At 39.5% G+C, this 22,487-nt stretch overlaps 1 protein-coding gene across 5 annotated transcripts in view; it reads right to left on the bottom strand.

The window, feature by feature from the left end:
• CUNH8orf34 (chromosome unknown C8orf34 homolog) overlaps nt 1-11,823 on the bottom strand; it is a 161,377-nt gene extending 149,554 nt beyond the window's left edge. For 2 of the 5 annotated variants that reach the window (XM_042036250.1, XM_042036252.1), the window contains exon 1: nt 11,291-11,823. In XM_042036250.1, coding sequence (XP_041892184.1) covers nt 11,291-11,359 — 69 coding nt within the window. In that variant the 5' untranslated portion in view covers nt 11,360-11,823. Of the gene's footprint in view, nt 1-11,285 lie in introns of all 5 variants that reach the window. The other 3 variants (XM_042036248.1, XM_042036249.1, XM_042036251.1) reach the window with 2 other exon arrangements.
• Between the last annotated feature and the right edge of the window lie 10,664 nt (nt 11,824-22,487).

Here is a 22,487-nt window from a genome sequence, read left to right as displayed (position 1 = left end):
AGACTTTCTATGGGTAGCAACAGTAATTCATAAGGACAGATAATTGAATTATACCTAGAACTGGAGTTAGGCCCATCATTTTTCATCAGACACTTCTACCATCAAGACTGCAATGGCTTAAGCAACTAAAAAACACTATTTCTAGAAGCTGAAATCTGGGTTATTTTACAAGATTATAGGGTTTGGGGGCTGTAGAGCTATTTTTAATAACAGCCAAAGCATTATTAATCTGATATTCTAACACTTTTTTATTTAGAAAACAATGTCTGTGAGTCACTGGTGTATGTTTTTGTTTGTTTCTGAGACTGCAAAGTAACTTCCCAACCCTGAAAGCAATTGCCCAATTAAAGCTTCCTGATGATTTGATTGCTATTTATTTAATATTAGACTAAATCTGATTGGTTATGAATGAAGGCCTTCCTCTTGTAAACAGGGTCTCACCAGCTGCAGCAGGGCTCCCTGTGGGAATACAGCATGCTCACATGGACTACACTGCAGCCTTCAGACTTGTCAGTCCTCTGAATCGCCACACTAAGCAGGGGAGAAGGAGGGAGTAATCAATTTTTTTTTGATTGTGTGGCACCAATTAATGGGATTAATAGCACTACCAGACACTGAAGCAACACAAAGAAAGAAGAGAAAGCAGAAGGCCCATAATGAGCTCCGGGCCTTGCTGTGAAAACTCCTAAACCATGTGAAGACGATAGGAGCCAGAGGGGTTTGCAGGCTCTATGCAGACAAACAAGACAAAGGAGGGCAAAACACAAACACAGAATAATACATGATAATGCAGCAGGACAGCATCAGCCAAAGTAGGAACTGTAGCCAGATAACTGACTATCATTTTAGTATCCTAACTACTACGTATTTTATTTCCTCTCCTTACTAGTCAACTTTTTTTTCAGTGTTTAAGTAAATGTTAAGTGGCTCTTCATTTTGGCCAACTATATTTTTCTAATCTTTTTTCTATTATCACAGGGAAACAGAGAACAAAATTAATTTTCTTGAGATTTTTTTCTCCTCTGCTGTCTTTCTCTTTCAGGTATTCCTCCTCCAGGGAATAAGAAATCAAGATTAAATCTGTTACTCTAGTAATTTAGTCTTCTTTTTTTGTTTATCTCTTCATTGTTCCTTATTGCTAAGTCTTCATCCAGCCTTTGTCTCCAAATAGCTTCACAGTTTTACACTTTTTAGTTGACTACAGGTATTACTATCTAATGGCATTATTCAGAACCATGACATACTTAGGAGTAGCTCTGAAACATCTTTTTTAATTTTTTAACTGGGGTTTCTACATCATGCAAAAGTATTTCCTCAGCACAATTATGGGTGGTGGTTCATATGGCACAGCAGAAGAATTTCTGCATCTGCAAACCTCGGTTTTCTTCTCAGCTTGCATTTCCCTGGACATCTCTTCTTTATCTCATCCCTCATTATGTAGGAAGGACAAGACTCTTCAGAATGCTTAGGAGGATGAACACCCAGGTCACATTGGGTGTACTGAGCGTGTCATGCCCAACTGCAATGGACACGTGCAATTAATACAATGTGTCTGAACAGGAACACACAACACCTGCCGCATTTATATGGGTTCTCTGTCCAGCACACACGGGAGTCTCAGGCCTGTCCCAATGTTTCAGAGCGTCTGTATGCATTTTATAGAACATGCACATGCACACTCACATGTTTCAGTCTGAGAAATCCCAGTACCCCCAGTCATGGAAATTATCCCATCTCTCTTTTCTTCTCCTTCAAAAGAAACAATATCCTTATTCACACAAAACCCCCCAATTCCATCTCGACAAAACTATCACAGAATCTGCATCATAAACCTTTTCTCTTCCTAACTGCACTATACATAATTGCTTCCACAGGTTCTCTTCAAAGGTCACCTACAGCTGAAGCTACCCTTCCTCTTCAATTCTATGAGCCATCTCTCATGTTTTCAGAAGAGACCGCTTCCACCTATTTAGGCTTCTAGGATGAATTCTGTTATCAACAATAAAAAGCAGCTTTTCTGCACTAGTGCACCGAAAGAAACATGGAACTTATGATCATTCAGAATTCCTTTCTTTGATATAGATACCTGAGTATTATTTCACAGAGTAATATTTCACAATCTGTTTACCTCTCCACTCATACAAATGTCAGCAAGGGCACAATGCCTGTCAAATTGGAGTGCAACTCCTTCTTAATGAAGGAGTTCATGGCACAGCAGCCAGTGTTAATAGTGGTGCTAAGGACACCTTTAATTCTCTGGCAAATCCATGCCTAAGTAATATATCCAAGATCAAGTACTAGAAGACACTGCAAAACATACATACTCTTTACATAATAAGTTATATTTTCTTGTATTTGCCCTTTCTCATTCTTTGGTTATACTCTTAGCAACCACCAGCACTAGAACCTTTCTTTAAAAAAGATTCCAGGTAACCATTTGACTGTAGGGACTAAGATTATAAAAAAAAAAATAATAGAAAAGGAAAAGAACATGCTGGCAATGTAGCATTAATATTTGTCATCTCACCCCCTCCCATTTCCTATCCTTTCTCACTTTCACACTCAGTGTATTCATATGGTCTGTTTCTTCCTAATTCATTCAGCCATCCTCCTGAATTATTCAATTCCCTCTTCTGCTCCTTCACAGAATCAACTGGGCTCCACGACATTCTCCCAACACATGGGGAACTGGACCTTTAAAAGGTAAGATCCATATGAAGCTAACTTAAGCACACAAGCCTTGCAGATCTCTTATGCCCACCTAGTAGCTTGCTACTAGAGCAAAGCTGTTGCTCCCTTCATCCTCAGGCCAGCTACATTTTCTCTCCCAGTTAATGCCACATTCCTCATTAGACTACATGGTGATACACTGAGCTCAGCCTACTGAACAATTTTCACTTCTTTGTAGACTTCATTTTCTTCTATTTCATATTCCCAAACTGGGTAACTGTAACATGACACAAAGACCAGTTCTGGAACAAGGACAGCAGGAATGTGCAGCCAGAAATGAAGATGAACAGGACCTGCAGCAACTGGCTATTAAATCAGCCTCACAGCCCATAGTCCCGAATACTAAACCATCAGAGTGTCTGGAGTAAAATAAACTATGAGAGGAGGAAAGATTCAATTCAAAAGGCTCCAACACAGTTGAAAGACCCAAACTCTCATGATTCCTGCCCCTGAAAGCAGCTCCTCCAAAAGCCAACAAAAGAGCTATTATATAGTAAGTATATTGTACCAGACACTATAGAGAAATATGGTTTATGGATAGAATTATTTCATTTATTGAATATTGCAGGGAGTTGGAAAATGAAGAAGGAGAAAGGGTGTTTCACGTAAATACACAAATAACAGTTTTCACTCTCTGTATGAACAGAAATTGTGTAAGAGGTGGCTAATGTAAAATAGCCTTCTACTTATCAAGGGTAATGAACATGCATTCTTCATTTTGTATGGGCATTCCTCATAACTGTAACACATCTCCTCATAGTGCTACGTATACTATACATATGCCAAAATCTGAGGCGTTTCACTGGAAAAGCCATGTTTAAGGCAAAAATAGTACTTGAAGTTTATGTCAATAAGGGAAAAAACTGCTCAAATCAACAGAAGAGCAAAACCAGAGGGGCATCATAACTACAGCCAAACGACTCTATCTGAATATTTATAGATGGAACTGAAAATACGTATTCAGTGAAACTGAGTAGCCAAAGGAGAATTGATGCAGCACAGCATATGGGACCTGACATAAAAGTTAAGGCCATCAAAACCATGTCTGTTGCAAGCTTTTAAAAGGATCTTAACCTCCATACTAAGTGCAGATTTAGAAGTTGGGTTGTCTTAGCCATGGCATAGGGGTGCATTTCAAGTGATCATGCTCTTTACCTGTGTTGAGGATTAAACTCTGTAATCCTTGTTTCTCCTACGAGCTGTGTGCTGCTTTTCATTGCCTTTAGCAATGTGTGAAACAGTCCACTGCCTTAGTCAGGAGGCCAAGGGTTTCCTAACAATTGTGTCTGAAAATGTTCTTGCTTTCACTGGTTTTTAACCATGTCTTATGGCTTCATGCACGGAAAATTCTTAACACAGAACATATCCTTCTGTCATCCTTCACAGCTAGTATGACATTTCTTAAGAGAATAAGTGTGCATCCGTGCAAGGGGGATAATACCCAATACAGGAAATAACACCTCATTTTTATCTGAGTTATTACAGACATTAAAGTGTTTGGGTAGTCTTTGTTCCAAAAGCTGGTGAACATAAAAATGCTTCAAGCCATATCTTATAGTCCAGAGGTTAAAAACTATCTCCATCCCCCCCCTCACTCATACAAAAGTACATATGCTTTCCCAGAAAAATAAAATATCACAAGATATTTAAAAATGTATTAAAATCACTGTACCAAAAATCCCAAATAATCACTAGACAATTGAAAATGAGAAATCATTAGTCCCCACATCTTCATTTGCATCAAGACAAATGGAAAGAATAAAAGACGTTGGGGAAAAAAAGAATATTCAAAATTAGAGGCCAATTGTAAAAGAAGCTGATGTTAAAATGCTCTTAAATATTATGTTTCTAACTCAAATATTATGTTTCTAGCTTTCATTTACTAAGTAACACTTTTAAAAGAAAGAACACTAATAACAGGTGTCTGTCTAGGTGTTACTTTTTAGTCAATACAACAATAAAGAAGCTAATTATGAAACCCATTTGTTCCAGAACAGTAAAATAGCACATCACATGTGGCAGAAATGCTGGTTAAGGTACTAGCTGCTTCCCTCCCAGACACTCCTAAACAAACAGAAGGCTGAAACTGCGCTGACTCTGGAGTGTGGATAGTATCTAGCCCACTTGGAAAAGCATAGATCAGTAACAGCAAAGAACATGTTAGAAAAAATTATAGGCTGAGTTAAAACTATCAAAGTATTTTACTTTATATTTGCCACTTAACATTGATCTGTTGTACCAAAAGATGGGATTAATCAAAACAAACAAAGCAATTGAAGAAATTACTTCAGATAATTAACACTGTTAATATAATCCAAAAGTTTGAAGATACTTCATAATGTGATAAAAGACAAAGAAATAAGACCAGTAATAATGGGCTTATTTTGATCCAGACTGATTAATTATAAGAGGGGTTGCCAGACAAAAATTTAGTATCATACCTGTTAGCTTTATGCCTTACCATTGAGCAGCCAGGCTTTGCTGGTACATGATGGTGAGAGCAACTCAATTGAGAACCACATTTCATTTTTCCAGGTATTTTTTGATGCAAGACAGTTATGCCTTCTGCTCCCCCTCTCAAGAAACAAAGTAATTGTCATTTTGAGAGTTTAAAAACATTAAAAGTTCATGTAACAAAAGGATTTTATTATGATACTTTCACCTTATCATTCCGTATTTTAGATGCAATTCTTCCAATTTAACTACTACTTTGATTTGTATTTATTTCTGTGTCTTTTGCCACGGATTTTTTTTTTTTTTTAAAGCAATTAAGAGAGCCCACATTTCCATTTCAAGCAACTAATGTTTTTGCTATTATGGAAACAAGGTTTATGTGATTACTATGTTTGTAACCACACAAGTGCATACCTGTATCTATGATCTCTTCCACTGTCTTTTTCCAATATGCTTTTAAAGTCTTAGACTAACTTCAGACAAATTCCCAGAGGAGTAAACACCAGAAAAATGCAACTCCTTTCAAATGTTCAGAGATTAACTAGGTAGCAAGACAATGTGATTTTCCTCACTCAGGAACATATTTTTTCTTAATCTCAGATTACACAGGAGAGTAGAATTATGAGCGTCTCAACTACAAGGAAATTTCTGACAGTTGCATCTTGCTGGTCACCACAAAAGCCAAGTAATAAGGATAAAGTCACTGCTCATGGAACTGTTTGTTAATGAAAAAGGGTGTGTCTGTAGTTTTAATTAGGGTCTTTCAATTGTTTTCCCTTAAAGATAAAGTTATCTAAGGCAACTATGAGAATATATGATGAACTCTCCAAAAAGCAAAGGACATCTCTACACCATTTTTCCCTCTGACTTACATTCCCCTTAAATAGGTCTTTACTTGCGTGCACATTAAGGCTACGATAACGTCCTACTGTAACAACAAAAATAAAAATTAGAACTCAACTATGACTCTCAACCCCCTACTGTGTAAGACTGCAGCCTTTCTTGATCACTGCTGGTTTCCACACATCCTTTGAAAAACAGCAAATACTGGCTCCCCTGCAACAGGAACTGCCAGGCTGAAACGATGTCACTGGGTAATCAGTTGGTGCCTAAAATGATCCTTGTGATGTCTAAGTATTGAAAATCCCGGCTTTTCAAAGGCTCCATCTAGCTGCTTGAAATTAAATGTTTCACTAAGAATCTAACCCATTAAGTACAATAGCAATATAAAATAAAATATTATCTGAGCAACCTCAAAAGAAAACAATTCTTTGAGGACATCTCTATCGTTCAAATTGCAGATGTTGCAGCTTAAAACAAAATTTTATACTGTGAGAAATGGTACACTGGTTAATTAGACATTCAAGTTGACAGTGTCTACCTTTGTGTATTTAAGAACCAAGGGTAAACATTGCTTCAAAAGACATTCCAAACTCCAAAATTCATCCCCAAACTTTGACTAAGTCAGTCATAAGATGCACTATAGATAGTGTTCATCACCAAATAGCCTACGGTTTAAGTAAAAAGCACAGTTATTTTATTTAAATAATGGACATCACTACTTAATATACACCAATAATGTTATTTCATTTAGGGAAAGAAAAACTATCATAGATTAAAAAAAAAAATAAAGTTTCCCATTGTATTTGCTTCAGTAACTATGTCTACTAAACAAAAACAAACAAAAAAAAAAAAAGCTAAGGGTGGTATTATGAAGCCTTTATGTTGTTTGAAATACAAATTACAGTTCTAACTCCACATTACTTGTAGAAAAAAAATCTTAGGTAACCAGGGGTTTGGCATGTTTATTTTGAGAAGAGTTATTTTGGCTTTTTATAACTCAAAGAAATTACAGTTCTTGGGTTTGCATAACAACAGTGTACCTGCTGGGTGCTTTTTAGCTGCAGTTCTAGAAATAAAAAAATTCCAAAACACTAAATTTATCTCAGAGCTCTTGAAGATTTATTGCAATCTGTTCTTAAGAGTGCTGATCTAGCTTTCAAATTCACAGAAACTAACTGTCAGGTTGTCCAAATGAAAACACAACTGGATGCTAAAGAGATACAGTCGTACAGAAGAATAGACGTATGGACACAGGCAGCAGGATTATTCATTGAGATTATTAGCACACAAAAAGAACTTGTTGGATTGGATGCTTGAAATGCAAAGTGGGTCAATACTTCACTCAGACAGAAATGAGTGGGAGCTGATTCTGAATATTCTGTCCCAGCCAATTTTAGGCACATACCTCCTGTTCACATTTTAGAAAGATGGAAAAAAAAAAACCAACAGTGAAGCTTCATCACAGAAATAATTCATATTTAGACTTCTTGTTACATTCCAAGTTAATGTGAAAAAGAAAGAATCTAAAAAAATCAGGTAGTGCCATGGTATGTGTTACCACGAAAATCCCAGAAAAGAGGCATTTCTAAAGGGCATTCCTCAAATCTAAACTCGTTGTCTAACCACAGTATTCTCAGATAGCAACAGTCTCTTACAGGAAGATGTCTAAGCTTTCAAAAGCAAAAGAAAAGAAAACCACAACACACAAAACCTACACAGAACAGGATAAGGATGCTTATGAAATGTGACAGGATATAAAGGGTTAACTTAAGACCTTACTGTCACCACTAACACCACCTGCATGCCCTGAGGCATTTAGAAGCTGACTTATAGATTCACAGGGATCTCACCTGCAAAAATCCTGGGCACCTGAAAGATGAAATGGCAGAGAAGTAACGGTTTTGAAAAGCCATGACTTGGGGACCTACATTCAAAAGGGAAAATAAGGCTGCAGTATCAAAGTTGGTTTGCAACCTGTCTTAAGTCTCAAAATTGACACAGTCTCAGATGTACAAAGTAATTCCTGCCCACCTTCCTTCCCACCTCTAACCCATAAATAAGAATTTACCTTGTAAAAACGTTTGGGAGCAAGTGAATCTGTGCTGACTAAGCATTCATAGCTGAGTGGATAGGGCTTCCTACTATGCATTAACAGATACTGGTAGTAGGTAGAAGACTACTGCCTGCTCAGTCAGCTTAAGCTCATTAATTCTTTCTCCAGGAGGTTACCCCTCATGTTTCTTTATAGAGAAGGAAACAACTTTCTAACCGAGGGAGAGCCTAAGGTCTTCCTGCATCTCGTGTGTCAGTACTTCTCTTAAACGCTTCCCTTTCACACAAATTAAATCGAAGATAATTCAAGTGTCAAACCACACAAAACTTTAGCAAAGATGTTCTTAAGTAGATACTGCTGGTTAATGAAGTACAAAAATCCCTAACCACTGTAACAGAAGGCCACAAATACAGGACAGAACGGAGAAAAGAGACAGGACCAGGATAACTGCAAGCAACTGGAACACAATGACCAACTAGCAACAGCAAATACTGCTCCTAACTGTAATGCAGGGGAATTGTACTTCACTTTCAGTACACCTCCAACTGTTACATCCATCAGCATTCTGTGCTTGTGTAATTGTCTAAAATCTATGGTGTAAAGTCCTCCTGATCACTGACTATTCATTACTCAAGTATGAAATACAATCTGTTTATGCATCACTATCCCTGACTTCATGTCAGAAAGCTTGCAGGTCCTCTCTCCATGTTCTTCTTTCCTGTGACTGACCTCAGTTACCCAGTATTACTTTATGCACTCCCTAAAATGTTGACTTGAAGTATATATTGAGCAATTACAGTCACAACCTGCTCAGCAAATAACACTGGAGAAAACTGAATCCAAGTCCACTCTGTTCTGAATTGATATTAGAAAATTAGTACTCAGTGAAAAAAAGATGGCTGTCATCCATGACAAGGGATGATTAATTAGCATCCAAACCAGAGGTGGTATAAGAAAATGCTAGCTGTTCCTGGATGAAAGATGAAGCACAGGTATCCTTTTGCAATGTGTCAGAACTTTTAGACACATGAAAAACTGACACGTTAGTGACTATATCTGACTGTGAACACATGGTATTCTTGAAACACCACAAAGCACATATTATAGGAATACTAGCATAGAGTACAAGATTCATCCCATGCATAGTCTGATCAATTCCCATCAACTTCAAATACATGTCTTCCTTTTTCTAAGGACGGCAAGATCAAGCACAGGTTGCAGATCTTCAATAAACTGTTGAGAACAAAAAGTAAATTAAAAAATTAAATATGCAAGTAGATTTTAAATGGCTAATCAGGAAGTAGAGGAGATAAGAATTATGATCTTCTTCCTCCCAGTGTAATGTAAACAGCTGCGGGAATGCTATACCTCTAGATCTTAAAACCAGTTGCTAGTATTTCAGTGTAAGTGGATTTCACACCAAAAAGTCTTCCTGGTATACAAGAGTGCACTAAGAACCTGTAGACAGCCTGCACGGTTATGCAAAGAGTCTTTCACAGATTCTTTCTATCGCAATGAAATTCCTACATTACAATGATTAGTGAAATATGTAGTGATATATGAAATGCTGAAACAAATACAACTTCCTAATCTTTTTCTCCACTATTGATAACTAAAACGCCCTACAAGAATCCAAACAATAGAGACAAGCATCTTATACTACAGAGAAACTAAGTTAAAACACGGTGACTCAGAACAGTGATGTCCAGTAGTTTGCTTGAATTTTAATGTGTAAACCAGTGGGTTAAGGAAATTTAGAAGAAAATGAGAGCTGTCAAGGGCCTAACTCTTGAGCAACCCCAAAGCACTGAATTCCCATTGAAATAAACAAGAGTCAGTTACATACATAGACCTAGCAACACTGCCAATTGAACAGAATTTTATTCAGGAATTGAACCACACAAATGTTTCCATTTTTATGAATTCCTTAACTAGAAAAATCACCTGCTGTTCCCTAGTACCCAGTTACTGTTCCATCAAATGAGGCTTTATTTATTGCAAAATAAAAAGATCTAACACCGCTAGCACTGAACCAGCACAGCCTAAGCACACAAAAAATATAAAAACAGACCATTCGTGAACGATTTTCGAACAAAATTTGAACCTTTCTTATGGGGGGTGGCAAATGCTACCCAAAAGATACACTGAAGACAAGGCATCCACCACTACAGAATTAAAACGATTTCATACATAGTAAGCTTGATTGAGAACAAGTTAAATACTGAAAAAGGGAGACTTGTGCCTTGTGATAATACAGAGTGCAGTGCATAATATATGTGCATTTAGATGTTTAAAACTGCATGAGAAACAGGATGATAAAATGGTAATGACCAGGATTGCTCTAGTACCCTTTCAAATTCTAAGTATTCACAGCTTATGTACTGAAATAGTAAAATATGCACATCTGTGCATCTACAAATCCCTGCAAGTGCGTCGTCGTAAGAAAACAGAAAATCTAAAGCAAAAACACGGTGTGTGACTGCAGATAAAAATTTCAGAAAACACCATCGAGACGGACTTTTAGCAGGACAGACTTCTTTCCGAGTACCCGGTCCAGAGGGTGTGTTTCCCGGTGGGAGGCATCCACCTGTCCCTCACCACTGGCCGGTCGCGGAGGGGCAGCGCCTCGGGGCTCGCCGCGAGCCGTGCGGCGCCCGGTGCCCGCTGCTCGGTGCTCAGCGCTGCCGCCCTGGAGACGGGGGGGTTTGGAAGCGCCGCCTCCCCTCGCAGCCCGCGGCGGGTGCGCGGTCGGTCCGCGGCTCCCCGGGGCCGGACGGCGGGGCCGGGCCGCTGTCCCGCGGCCGCCGGGGCGAGGCGGCAGCGCCGCGGGGGCGGCCCCGGGGACTCGGGCCGCGGGCGGGAGGGCGGAGGGGCACCTGTTTGACGACCCGCGCGGGATCGTGCGAAGCAGAGGGCGGCACGTCCGTGGCGGGGCGAAGAAGCGGGGCATATCCTCGGGATAGCCGGGAAGAGAGGGCTGCGCGGAGCTCCAGCACTCGGAGGGGCGTGGAGGAGGGACACAAGGGCACACGCGTGGTACGGGACGGCAGGGCAGGGCGAGGGGTGCCGGCACTGCCAAAGCAGCGCCTCAAACTCATCCTCGCCCCTGCGTTCACCTGGGCTGCGCGGGGGGCCGCGGCCATCGTGGGGACACCCCCGCCCCCACCGCTGCCCGCCGCGGAGGAGCCGGGTGGCAAGAGCGCACCTTACCTCGAAGAGGGGACCGATCTTATTCTTCTCCAGGTAGGCTTGGATCCTTGTCTGCTGGTGAGACGCCATGAAGAGCTCCGGGGGCGGGGGCTTGAGCTCGTCTCCCCCGGCGGCGGCTGCAGTCCCTCCGGCTGCGGGCGGCTCACTCCCCCGCCGCACAAGGGCTGCCACAGCGGGAGAGGGCGGAGGCGCTGCGAAAGTCCCCGGGACGGAGCTAACTCAGGTAACTGGGGGCGGGGGGGAGAGAGCCGGGTGCCAGTCGCCCGCTTAGCTGGGCGCGGGGCTGGCTGCCCTCAGGGAGCAGCGGGCGGGCGCTGCCTAGAGCGGAGCATGGTGCAGGGAGGAGAGGAGCTGCAAAGGCGGCCCCCGAGCCCGCGCCGCTCCGCGCTGCGTGTGTCTGTCAGTCCGTCTCTGTCTGTGTTTCTGTGCCAGGCAGCGCCGTGGTGACGGGCGCTGCCGTGCTCGCCACAGCGCCGCTGCCGAGGCCGATAGCCGCGGGCTCCTGTCAGCTCCACGGCCGCCGGCGCCCGTTGACGCCCGGGCTCGGCGCACAAAAGGCGGGAGCGGGAGAAGGGGGAGGAGAGCAGGCGGGAGGCGGGGGCTGCTCTGCCTACGCCGCTCCCCTGCCCGCCCGGTGACGGGCTTGCCCCCGGGGGAGCCGCGGTCCCCCCACACCACCTCCCCGCCGGTGTTTGCGGACCTCCCGCCTGCCTCCGGTCCCCCGGGCGGGAGTGAGCGCCGCAGGCCGCCCGGCGTGAGGCACCTGAGCGGCACGCGAAAACTTCAGCTGGGGGAGGGTCGCGGAGGAGTTAAAAGAGTCGCGCTGCCAGCAGGGAAGGGGAATGTAAGGACCAGAGCCAGCGCTTTTCCTTAATTTCTGTTTAAATTATCTTTAAATCTTAAAATGCTACGTTTCTTATGATGCCAGTGAAATTCCCTATTAGCGACAATGAACATTTTAATGGAATAATTGGAGTAGCTATGCAGGTGCATCCTGGTCGCAGGTTGAGTTCCAGCAAGCAGCCAAGGGCGCTCGGCCAAAATGCGATGGAGTAAATGAGAAATATTCAGCTGGCTTCAGAGAGTAGTGAGTTAATGAGTACATTAAAGAATCAGTATTTATTCTGTCTTCAAGTAATTAGTATCTCACCATTTCTGGAAGCAGGATCATAACCAGCTTCTTTTTTTTTTTCTTTCTTTCTCTGTTTAGAGAAGAACAAACCCAAACATGCTTCTTGGGGTTTGACACTTCCGCAATAACTGATTCTGCTGTACTAACATTAACCTGTTTGGTTAAAAAAATAATTTTTTTCTTTTAATAAGAATTTTTTTAAAGACACAAAACAGCTTTGAAGACTATTGGGAACATTCAGCACATCTGCTGAATCAGGCTGCCTGTTCCCAATCAAGCAGTGTTCTGCAAATGCAAGAGTACAAGCGTCTCCTGATGCAGAAACCACTAAAGAAAAGGATGAATTTTGTCAGGAGTCAAGAGATCCAGAGTTCCACTCCCATAGCCACTCACTGTTTGACTTCAAAAGTCCTCCTTACTGACCTAAACCTCAAGCTTCTACCTAGAAGGAGGTCAGGTGTAAGTGTATTATAAAGAGCTTGCAGTGCACCCTGTAGTGTAAGAAATAGCCTCTAGAATTCTTTAATGGTTTTGCTGGAATGAGCTCATCCCAGTCTTGCTGAGGCAGTGTTTGTTTCCATAGTAGTCACTTAAAAATGGCACATTTTTTTATTTGGATTCTTAGTGTGTTGGTACTCTTCTAAAATTCATATCAGCTCAGCATTTTAACGTATCTTCTTCAGCAAAGTACTGTCTGGTGCCACTTAAATAATAAGGTACTAAGCTAATTAGCCTAATGAGGATCATACAATCATAAGGGTAATTGCCAGTGATGCAGGTTCTCTACAGTTGCTCTAATGATTCCCATCAGATGAGGATGTTTGTAAAATTTCGTAAATCTCACCAGAACCCATACTGCTCCAATAAATAAAAGTTTCCCACTTTGTAAAATGATGCCACCTCCCATGATGCAAAAATGAGAACATATGTTTCTATAGCCCTACACAGCCTGACTTCTCAAAGTTAGCAGCACTTCCAGACCTGCTGGGACCTGACCACATTAGGACCTGCAAACTGCCACTGCTCCATGTAAACCAGGAGGAGGACTGAAGAAAAGAAACAAGACTATCAGCAATACGAATACAAAAGAGAACTTATTAAAGGAGGTTTTAAAGATAGCATAACTGTCTACAGTTGCATATTGTGCAAATAGCTAGATCCCAAGATGTCACTGTTAAAACCTCAGAGTTTTGAGGAGTTTTGTGCTTTGGTTTGTTTGGTTTTTCTTTCCTCCCCCTGAATCGCAGAATGGTTGAGGTTGGAAGGGACTGGTCCAAGCCCCCTGATACAGCAGACTCACTTAGAACTCGTTGCCCAGCACTATGTCCAGATAACTTTTGAGAATCTACCATGGATGCTGGATTTTTTTGGTATCCATTGTTGTTTTTGCTTCCTTTTTCCCTAGACAATTTTTCCTTGTCTTAATTCTCACCCAGACATATAATCTAGGTTTTACTGTTGGCTTGGGAGACACAGTAGCAGTCCTGCTGTGGCTGGGAAAGTTTCCAAGGCCAAATGCAGAATGAGCTTTCTGAACAGACATGTCTTGTAACCCCCACAGCTCCCATGAGACTTAAGTGACAGGTTATCTTTGATATGGATTAGGCACTTTAGGGAGACATGAACACAGACAGTTCCTTACCAAGAGATTTTGCTACAGTTTCCTGGTTGAAGGTCTTCAGCAGTTCCCTGACAGTAAAGCCTTCTGAGTGCTAAAATATGGGAATTCAGGTATCTCCCGCAGAGAGCATAGGCTGAGTGGCATGGTATAATAGGAAAGGAACTTCATTGATAGCACTCTTTTCTCTTTTTTTCCAGGAAAGCACAAAAACTGTTGCTAGATCTAAAACAAGCCACACCAAAATAGCAGTCAATAAATACATATGATTTGCAAATAAGCACAGAAAACTGGACATGTCCCTACTGTCCTCTTAGTTGTTAGGAGAAAAACATTTTCAAAATTTAATTAATATATTCTAAGTTTTTAAGCCAGTATTAATACAGTCTGTTAAAGTTAACTTTCATCTTAATACCAAAGGAAAAAATCTCTTGGATTAAAATTACTGGTTTAGGCATGGCTGAATTTTTATTACTTTCAGCACTCTTTTTGTATGAGCAAATGAACACTAAATTACTTAACAACCTAAGTAATAAAAGATGGTCTCTGTATTGTTCTTTGCTATGGTCCTGGTTTCATTTCACGGATATTTTTCTTTCAAGAGTAGTATACAGCATGGGCATCTACATAACACTCAGCAGTGAACTGCAAGAACAGAAATGACTGAAAGAATTTGCACACGGGCATAAAAAAATGAAAAGTATCCCAATTTAAAGATATATTCACCTCACAAAACAATAAGGTTCCCAAAAAACAAGGAGGATGAATCAAAAGAACAAAAGCTAATTTTAAGATGCTTGTGACCACACTCAATTCAGTTCTTATCTTGTGTCTGTGCCTGCGATATCTGAGCTCTGTGCTTCTTACCATCGTATGTTGGTGGGTTTCACACCCTTCACTCTTTTCTTCAAGAGAGCAGTGTGCATGTTTTGATAGGTTGTTTATGGTTTGACTTAGTTCAAGGGCTTCACTAGAGTAGGGACCCATTAAATAATTCCATAGTATTCTACATCATTTCAGTCCTGTCATCCATTTTTCAGGAATAAGTTAGCTGCAGTTCCAGTGCTGAGCACTGAATTTTTGAAGTTACAGTCAGTTGCAGTACCCATTCATCATTGCCAGAGTTAAGTTACCCAGGCTTCATATGCAAAAGTGTTCTTCAGGAGTCAGAGCTGCCACTGCCTAGCAGATAGGGAAACTGATGACTTGGCTGGCTGTAAAGGTATTCTGTGGGTCACGAATACTAAGTGCCAAGTCAACAATCTTTTCCCTTCTGGCTGAAATTTGATCCATATGCTCTGTAGGAAGTTCATTTTTTGAGATGGCATCTGGAGTACAAAAGAGACATTACGATCGAAGAGAAATACAGCAGCAATATATATGAATTTATTACAGACCTTTAAATGGCTTTCTAGCTCCCATTAAGTGCTTTGTATTTCAGCTATCAAAAATCATCAGAAATTCTTTAACAAACCTTTCTAAAACAATTACAGAAAAAAGAAAAACTAGCAGGCACATCAAAATTCATCAAAACCTGGTGATGTTTTCCTTACAAAGCTTTCAGTTTTGTCACTGTTTCCTTTAATGTAATAACTCTATAACAAAGAATTCTTCTTCCATTACTGTGAATGTTTTTGTTGAGTTTGATATTCTATGCAAAGTCATTATCTATTTCATGAAGAGCTAAGAGCCATTAGTCAACAGTCTTAAAGTGTGCTTGTACTTTAAAAAAAATGGAATTGAAGTTACATGCAGGAGAACAAAATCCCTGAGTTCCTGCACTTTACAAATGAGGCATTATTTTTTATTGCCAAAGCACAGCCTTGGAACATTACAAACCCCTGTTGTAAAATTTTCTAAAAAAGCACACATGCACACACACACTGGCTAAATATTGCAGTGCTCCAAGCTGTTTAAAATAATGAAGGTCTAGCAGTTCATGACCTAGAAAGCTGCCATCTTGCTTTTTATTTAGTATTTTCCTAAAAATGGATCTGTTCAGATGACATGTTCTCAAAAGAAATGGAAGCATCTTACTGTATTATACTGAAATATCCAATTTACCTTTTATCCCATATCAAGTTAACTGACAGAACTGAGAATAACATCACTGGAGGGCTGATTTAGTACACTTAATTTTATTTGATGGGTTTTTTTTAAATGTACTCAATAAAGGATAATATATCCACAAGCTTTAGCTTAAGCAACCTCAAATATCCTTTGTATGGTTTTCTATTCGCACCAAGATAAGAGCCATGCAACTTCAAAATCTGGACTAGACCGAAACTTGTTTTAAAGAGCAAGGATTTCTTTGCATCTTCATTTTCATTGAGAATTCAGTCTGTGTTTTGGATGCTTTGTCCTTTATACATTGTGATCTTGACCACAAACACTTAGCCTCTGTGGTAAAAAATTTCATATTCTCTGCAGGGCAGGAGCCCTTGGGAACTTAAAAGCTTGCATTATCCTCAGGCTCTCAATAAGGACAAGAACAAATCACTGGAAAATCCAAGATTCATAAACCCCCACTGTGCTTAAGGAGGATGAGTGTCTACCTCTTTGACTCCTCTTATTCTCAGATGTATTCTGTAATTTGTTTTCATGCACCATGTTCACTTTCCTGCTTCCAGTCATTTGTTTGGGAATACTCTCATCCTATTCAGAAAAAAAAATTTCCATCTGAACTTGAAAAACTTAGCTCATATCATATTACCAATCCAACCATTAATAGAAATCGTTACTCTTTCAAGACTTTAGTGCAGCTTATATCCATTTTTAGCACTTTTATAGTTGTTTTCTTTCTGTTTGGCTACACATTAACATAGTACATTAGTAAAAGTAGCAGTACTTACGAGAACATTGGGAATAGAGTTGGCTGTATATATTAAATACATTTCAATGACAAATACGCTCTTAGAATTTACTGCTTTTATGTGCAGTATGGAAGACTGCAGACAGGCTTTATTCAGAAGCCAGCTGCAAAGCAGAACTCTTAGTACGCTCCTGGAGGTGGTTCGGCCAGGTTCATATTCAGCTTCACTGACACCCAGGGACTAAAGTAATTAAATAAAAGACTTGCAACCCTAAGTGACAGTTACATTCCTCTTCCTTTCTGAGGGATAAAACTAATAAATTAATTACTTGGTAGTGACTAAGAACATAAAACTTCAACTCTTCAAAAACTGTTCCTTTCCCCTCCTTCAGTATCACTGCCAGAGCACAGACCATTTTTCTGTGCACTGTTGGCATTCTGGTAGTGGGAATGGCAGCGGGGACTGAACCAAAACCTTTGGCATGTCCTGCTGTCCCGAGAGTCTGGTCTAGTTCTAGCCCTCGCCTAGTCACTAATACTACGCAGACCAGCCGCTAGAGGGGAATAAAGAGTCATACTGTTCTAACATAGGTTACTGCATCGCGAACTGCTTTGCAGGGACGCCTCAAGCACGGCCATGAACAAGTGCTGTATCTGACTCAGCTGGCAATGGTGCTTCGTGCTGCAGCCATTACATTTGCATTCAGACAGCAAGTTTACTTAAGGGTCTTTAAACCTATAATATGTTTGTACACTCACTGCATAATTATTATAAATGTTTGTACTGCTTCCTGTATCCTAATTACTTGCACTGGTAAAGTTATGTAGGCTCTGAACCACCAAGCATTTCACCATGTTTTTTTAGCTAAAAGCATACATCCAAGTTAGGTTTTTCAGGTGCTAAAGATAAACATATCCAAAGTGTTTTGCCAGATGATGACATTTTCAAGGGCAGGGAGGTGTGGCCAACAGAGATCAGTCGCAGCTAACTAGCCTAGGAGGGCTGTCAAGCCTTAGATGCCCGTAAGACCCTCATTTAGGAGGCTACTAAAAGCAAGTAATGGTACTAAAGCAGCTGAAGAGTGAGTGAACCAGTGCACAAGCCAATCTAGATAGTTGAAGTTTAGGACAATTGATTTTCAGATGGTTGAGTTAGCTTTTGTTTACACAGCTTTGACTTCTCTGCTCTTAACAATGCAAGTTAAGACTAGTCAAGGATTCTCCTTACCCATCAGGAATCCCCAAAATGTACAGGAGGCTGTTTTGCAGGTTGGTTTTTATTACCAGAACCTACCTAAGAATGAACAGGATTATGGTAAATGAGCATACCAGTAATGTCATCTTCCAACATTTAAAAACAAACCAAAAAAAAGCAGTTCTAATCCAAAATCAGCAAGAGATACCTTGAAATGTATTTTAAACCTTTAAATTTCACAGTTTCAAGGCCTCTGAGCACCCCTCCTCTCTTGCCTGCTCTCCTGAAACAAAGTTGTGATCTCTAGTAACTCTTTTTTTTAATAACAAAGAAGATTCTGCAGTAGCCATTTGATTGCAGGAAGTAGAGTCAGAAAAAAAAACAACACAAAAAAGAGCAGTGGTAAAAAATATATGAGTTGGCAATGCCACTGTATCTTCTTTTCCAGGTTTAATAGAGCTGGATTTGAAGACAATATCCAGGGACAAGGGCTTAAAAATGGAAAATTTGCTAACCTAAAGTCTTATCTTTGCACAAAACTCCAAGCAAAGATGTATGTATTGCTTTTTAGTAAGAGGGAGGCTAGCAATGATCCCATTTAATTTCCTGTAGTAGGAAGCTTAGCAACTATTTAGTAATAATGTCTCCTTAGGTGACTACTCCTTATACTTGGAGGGATGTAAAATTAGAGGAAGTCCTTGAAATATTAATGCCAATGCCCATTACAGTCCTTGGAGAGGAAGACAAGGACATTGGACTGAATGTGCCATTGAATGCTTGCCCTTGGCAGTGTTTCAACCATCACACACACATCTGATTCTTTCTAAAGTGGAAGAATTCTTGGCTTGGGACCCATCCCCTTGGGTTGTTTCTCATGGAAAATACTGGACATGGGGTTACTTCATCATGGCTGATTTGCTTAATTGGAAAGAGAGTGATATTTCTGCTGTGAAAGTAATTGGTGTTTAACATTTTTGCATCTAACTGCTCTCAGAAAGTTTCAACTGATTTTCCTAAAGCAGTTTGTGCACAGGTCTTCACAGGCTGATGCCCTGATAATGAGTTGTATTTCCACCTGATACATGAAATCTTAGCAATACAACTGTCTCCCACGAGCAATTATGAACTTGAAACGTTTGAAATAATATGCATTACAATAAGAACATAAATCAGACAATTAGCAGAAATGTAATTGAATTTGTCTCCTGTCTGAAAATAGAGGGAAAAGGTTGGCTTGTTATTAGTAACATGACATCCCTAATAACATTTTAAAATGTATTTTTAATCTAGGATTAATTTTCCAGCACTTGATTAAGCAATTTAAATTTCATAAGCTTCATTGTCCTAAACATTTTTGAAATAAAGGATTATCTGCAGCAAAATTGAAAGACTCATTTGGAGACTATATTACTGACGTGCCTAAGCTTTTTTATGAAAATCTGTAGACAGTTATTTTGCTGGAAACTTTTTTCATGCAAATAGAGGGATGTATTTTCTATTTCACAGAAATATTTTAGCTTGAGTCATGTTCTTATCAGGCAACTTAAATTCCAGACTGTATGTATAAAAAATACTATGTGGGTTGGTACCAACTTTCCCTCGAAAGAATAAAGCATGGAAATATAGATCACATATAGAGATACTAATTCAATGCTTATAGGCAATGCTACAATTAACTATTAACTGTATTTTTTAAGTGTGAGTCAAGATTTTATTTTTTTGGTAATCATTGGTAGATCTGCTTTAAATCTTCTTACTAGAGGGTTAACATGAATTGGACCACAGTTCTATTCTGGTTGGATTTGTGAAGTCAGTCTTGAATGTTTTGTTTCAAATATTCATGCCGACTGACCAATGTAGAATTAATGTGGGGTTTTCATAATATGCTATAGAAATTTAGCATAGTGGCTTTCTTTACAACAAAAACTATTTCATAATTATTAGGTAAGCATTTGTACATGATTTACAAAACTGTAGTTTAGGAACTTCAATACATTATCAAGGATAAGCGTAAGAAATTTGTCACAATTTTTCTGGCTTTCAAGGCTTTTCAGCAAATTGTGTAGAGGAGGGATTTTTAAAAAAGAAACAGGGATACTCCCAACTGTGAATTTACATAATGACTTTTTGATGATGTCTAAATGATGGCATGGAAGCCGAAAAGACGTAGAGAGAAGCAAAAAGACTAATGGATAGGGAAACCACTAAGGGAAGTAATTGTGTGAGTATCTACAGAACTACCATAAACAGAGTGCATGAGAAAAGTACTAGAATCATGCATTCTACCACATTAATTCGCTGGAGGATGTGGAAAGGTTTGTACACCAGGTATGATGGTTCATTAGAAAAAGATACCTGTCAAGCTTGTTGTACTATGCTGTTAATGACAGTTTAGTCAAAATGACAAAGTGAACAACACATTTATCTACTTGTACCTAAGAAGAGAAGAAAACGTTCCAAGAGATTTGGAATCACACCTGCAAGACAGAGACTAGGCATCTAAATCTAGTGTCAGGTCCACAGTAAAGATAAAGGGTAAAAAGAACAGAAAACATGAAGCTTCGAAAGGAATTTTTAAAGTTATGTTTCTGCCAGATTTGTTTGCACAGCCTTTTTTTTTAAGTAGCAATATGCTGCACTTGAGGGGGGAAATAAAAAAAGGCATGAATGAACAGTCTGTTCAAACCAGAGAAAACGTAAGAAAGAAACAGTATAGTCAGTATCACCAACATATTGTGATCATGTACACAAGTTGCTATTACTCAACTTTAGAAAATGATATTTGGAACATTTCAAAAGGTTTGGAGAATCAATTCAGATAGTTATCTGAACTGTTACAGAGATGGAGGTGGTGGTGAACATTCTGCTAAACAATTTATCCACAAGCCCATTCAGGAATGCAGTACCCATCTTACTTATGTTTTTTGTATTTCTTTTCCCCTTGTTCACTTCCTATTTAGAATTTATGGCTGCTATCAAGAGCTACTCAGAATAGATGAGTACATTTTCTATCAGAGTAGATGTGTGCATTATATACTTCTTTATTGTTTATTAGTAAGGATGCTGTTCAAATTCTATCTGAATGTGGGGGCAAAAAAGAAACAAAGCTCACTCATTTTTGGAACCTAAGCACATCATACAAAACAATCCAGATGTTCACTGACAATGCATTTTCCTACAGTAAAATCAGCATCTCTTGCTCTTTTCCTACTTTCCACTGAGTTTTCTGTCTAGTCAGTAAAGACTTCTTACATAACCAACTATCTCTTCTACCCCCTTTTTTTTTTTTTGCATATATGAAGCATTCCTGCCACTGAAAAAGTTCTGTATCCCAGGATCTACCCTAATTACTCTCAATTCATACACTAACATGGGTTCCAAGGATAGGAATCTCAGTTTTAGTTACTTTAGGCTTTTGTTATGTCCTTCTCATCGGCTTTATGCTGAAACATTTGTAGTAAAGATACTTCTGCTATCTTTAAAGAAGTATCTTTAAAGATACTTCTGTTCTGTTTAGCACTTTCTGCAAATGTGATTTCTCAGTTCAATTATAAAGAAGTTAATGAACTTCAGTACAACTTTGTTCCAATGACATTAGGAGATATTTCCTCAGGATTTAGTCTTCTGTCTCCACCACTGGTAAAGTTTCAGGGAATCACCATTTCTGCCTTTCTACTTAAGGTCCTTAAGTCAGAAAAATAATTATTTGTCCAATAGCAGCTCTATAGAAAGAATTAATGTATTTTAAGTGTCCACCTCCATCATGAAGTTCCATTCACTTCTGCACTAATATTGAAGTTGCACTGATGTTCAAATCCTTCAACTGTCCTTTTCTCCACCCTTCTTGACTACAACTTTTCAGTCTCAGTCATTGCACTTATTCCCTCTTTGTGTCCTCTTTTACCTGTTCCCTAGTCTGCAATGATGAAAAGTTTATATTCTGCCTCATTTATTGGAATATTAATATTTGGGGTATTTCTCCAAATCATTTATTTGCTAGCATCACAACAAAATGTTTACTTATTTTTAGTTTACAAATGAATGCCCAGTTGTTTCATTATGCACGACCATAATGACATTATGTAAACATATATTTTCTTGATAGAGTTATGACTGATTGGTCCAAATTGATGAGTTGTTTTCTACTGCAGTGCATTTTAACAGGGATTCCAATCTTACATACACCAGCACGAGTTAACAAGTTACAATCCATTTCATGACGAAACTAAATCTCATGTAAACAAAATTTTCTTCTTAGTTTAAAAGTAAATTAGCAATAAGAAATATTAACCTTCTAGTTAATGTTTCTTGCTATCTGAATAAACTGCTGTTTCAAATATCCCCTTTCCTCTATAACCCCTATTTTATACATTCCAGTCAAAAGCTGGATAGCATATGGACATCTTCTCCAGATTTTCTTTCAATATATCAAAACAAACA

The sequence above is a fragment of the Corvus kubaryi genome, unplaced genomic scaffold, assembly GCF_017639235.1.
Source record: "Corvus kubaryi isolate FWS band 111438036 unplaced genomic scaffold, C.kubaryi_AGA036_p1.0 37385, whole genome shotgun sequence".
NCBI lineage: Eukaryota > Metazoa > Chordata > Aves > Passeriformes > Corvidae > Corvus > Corvus kubaryi.
Note: the sequence above shows the minus strand (reverse complement) of the source record. Positions and strands in the feature narration are given on the sequence as shown.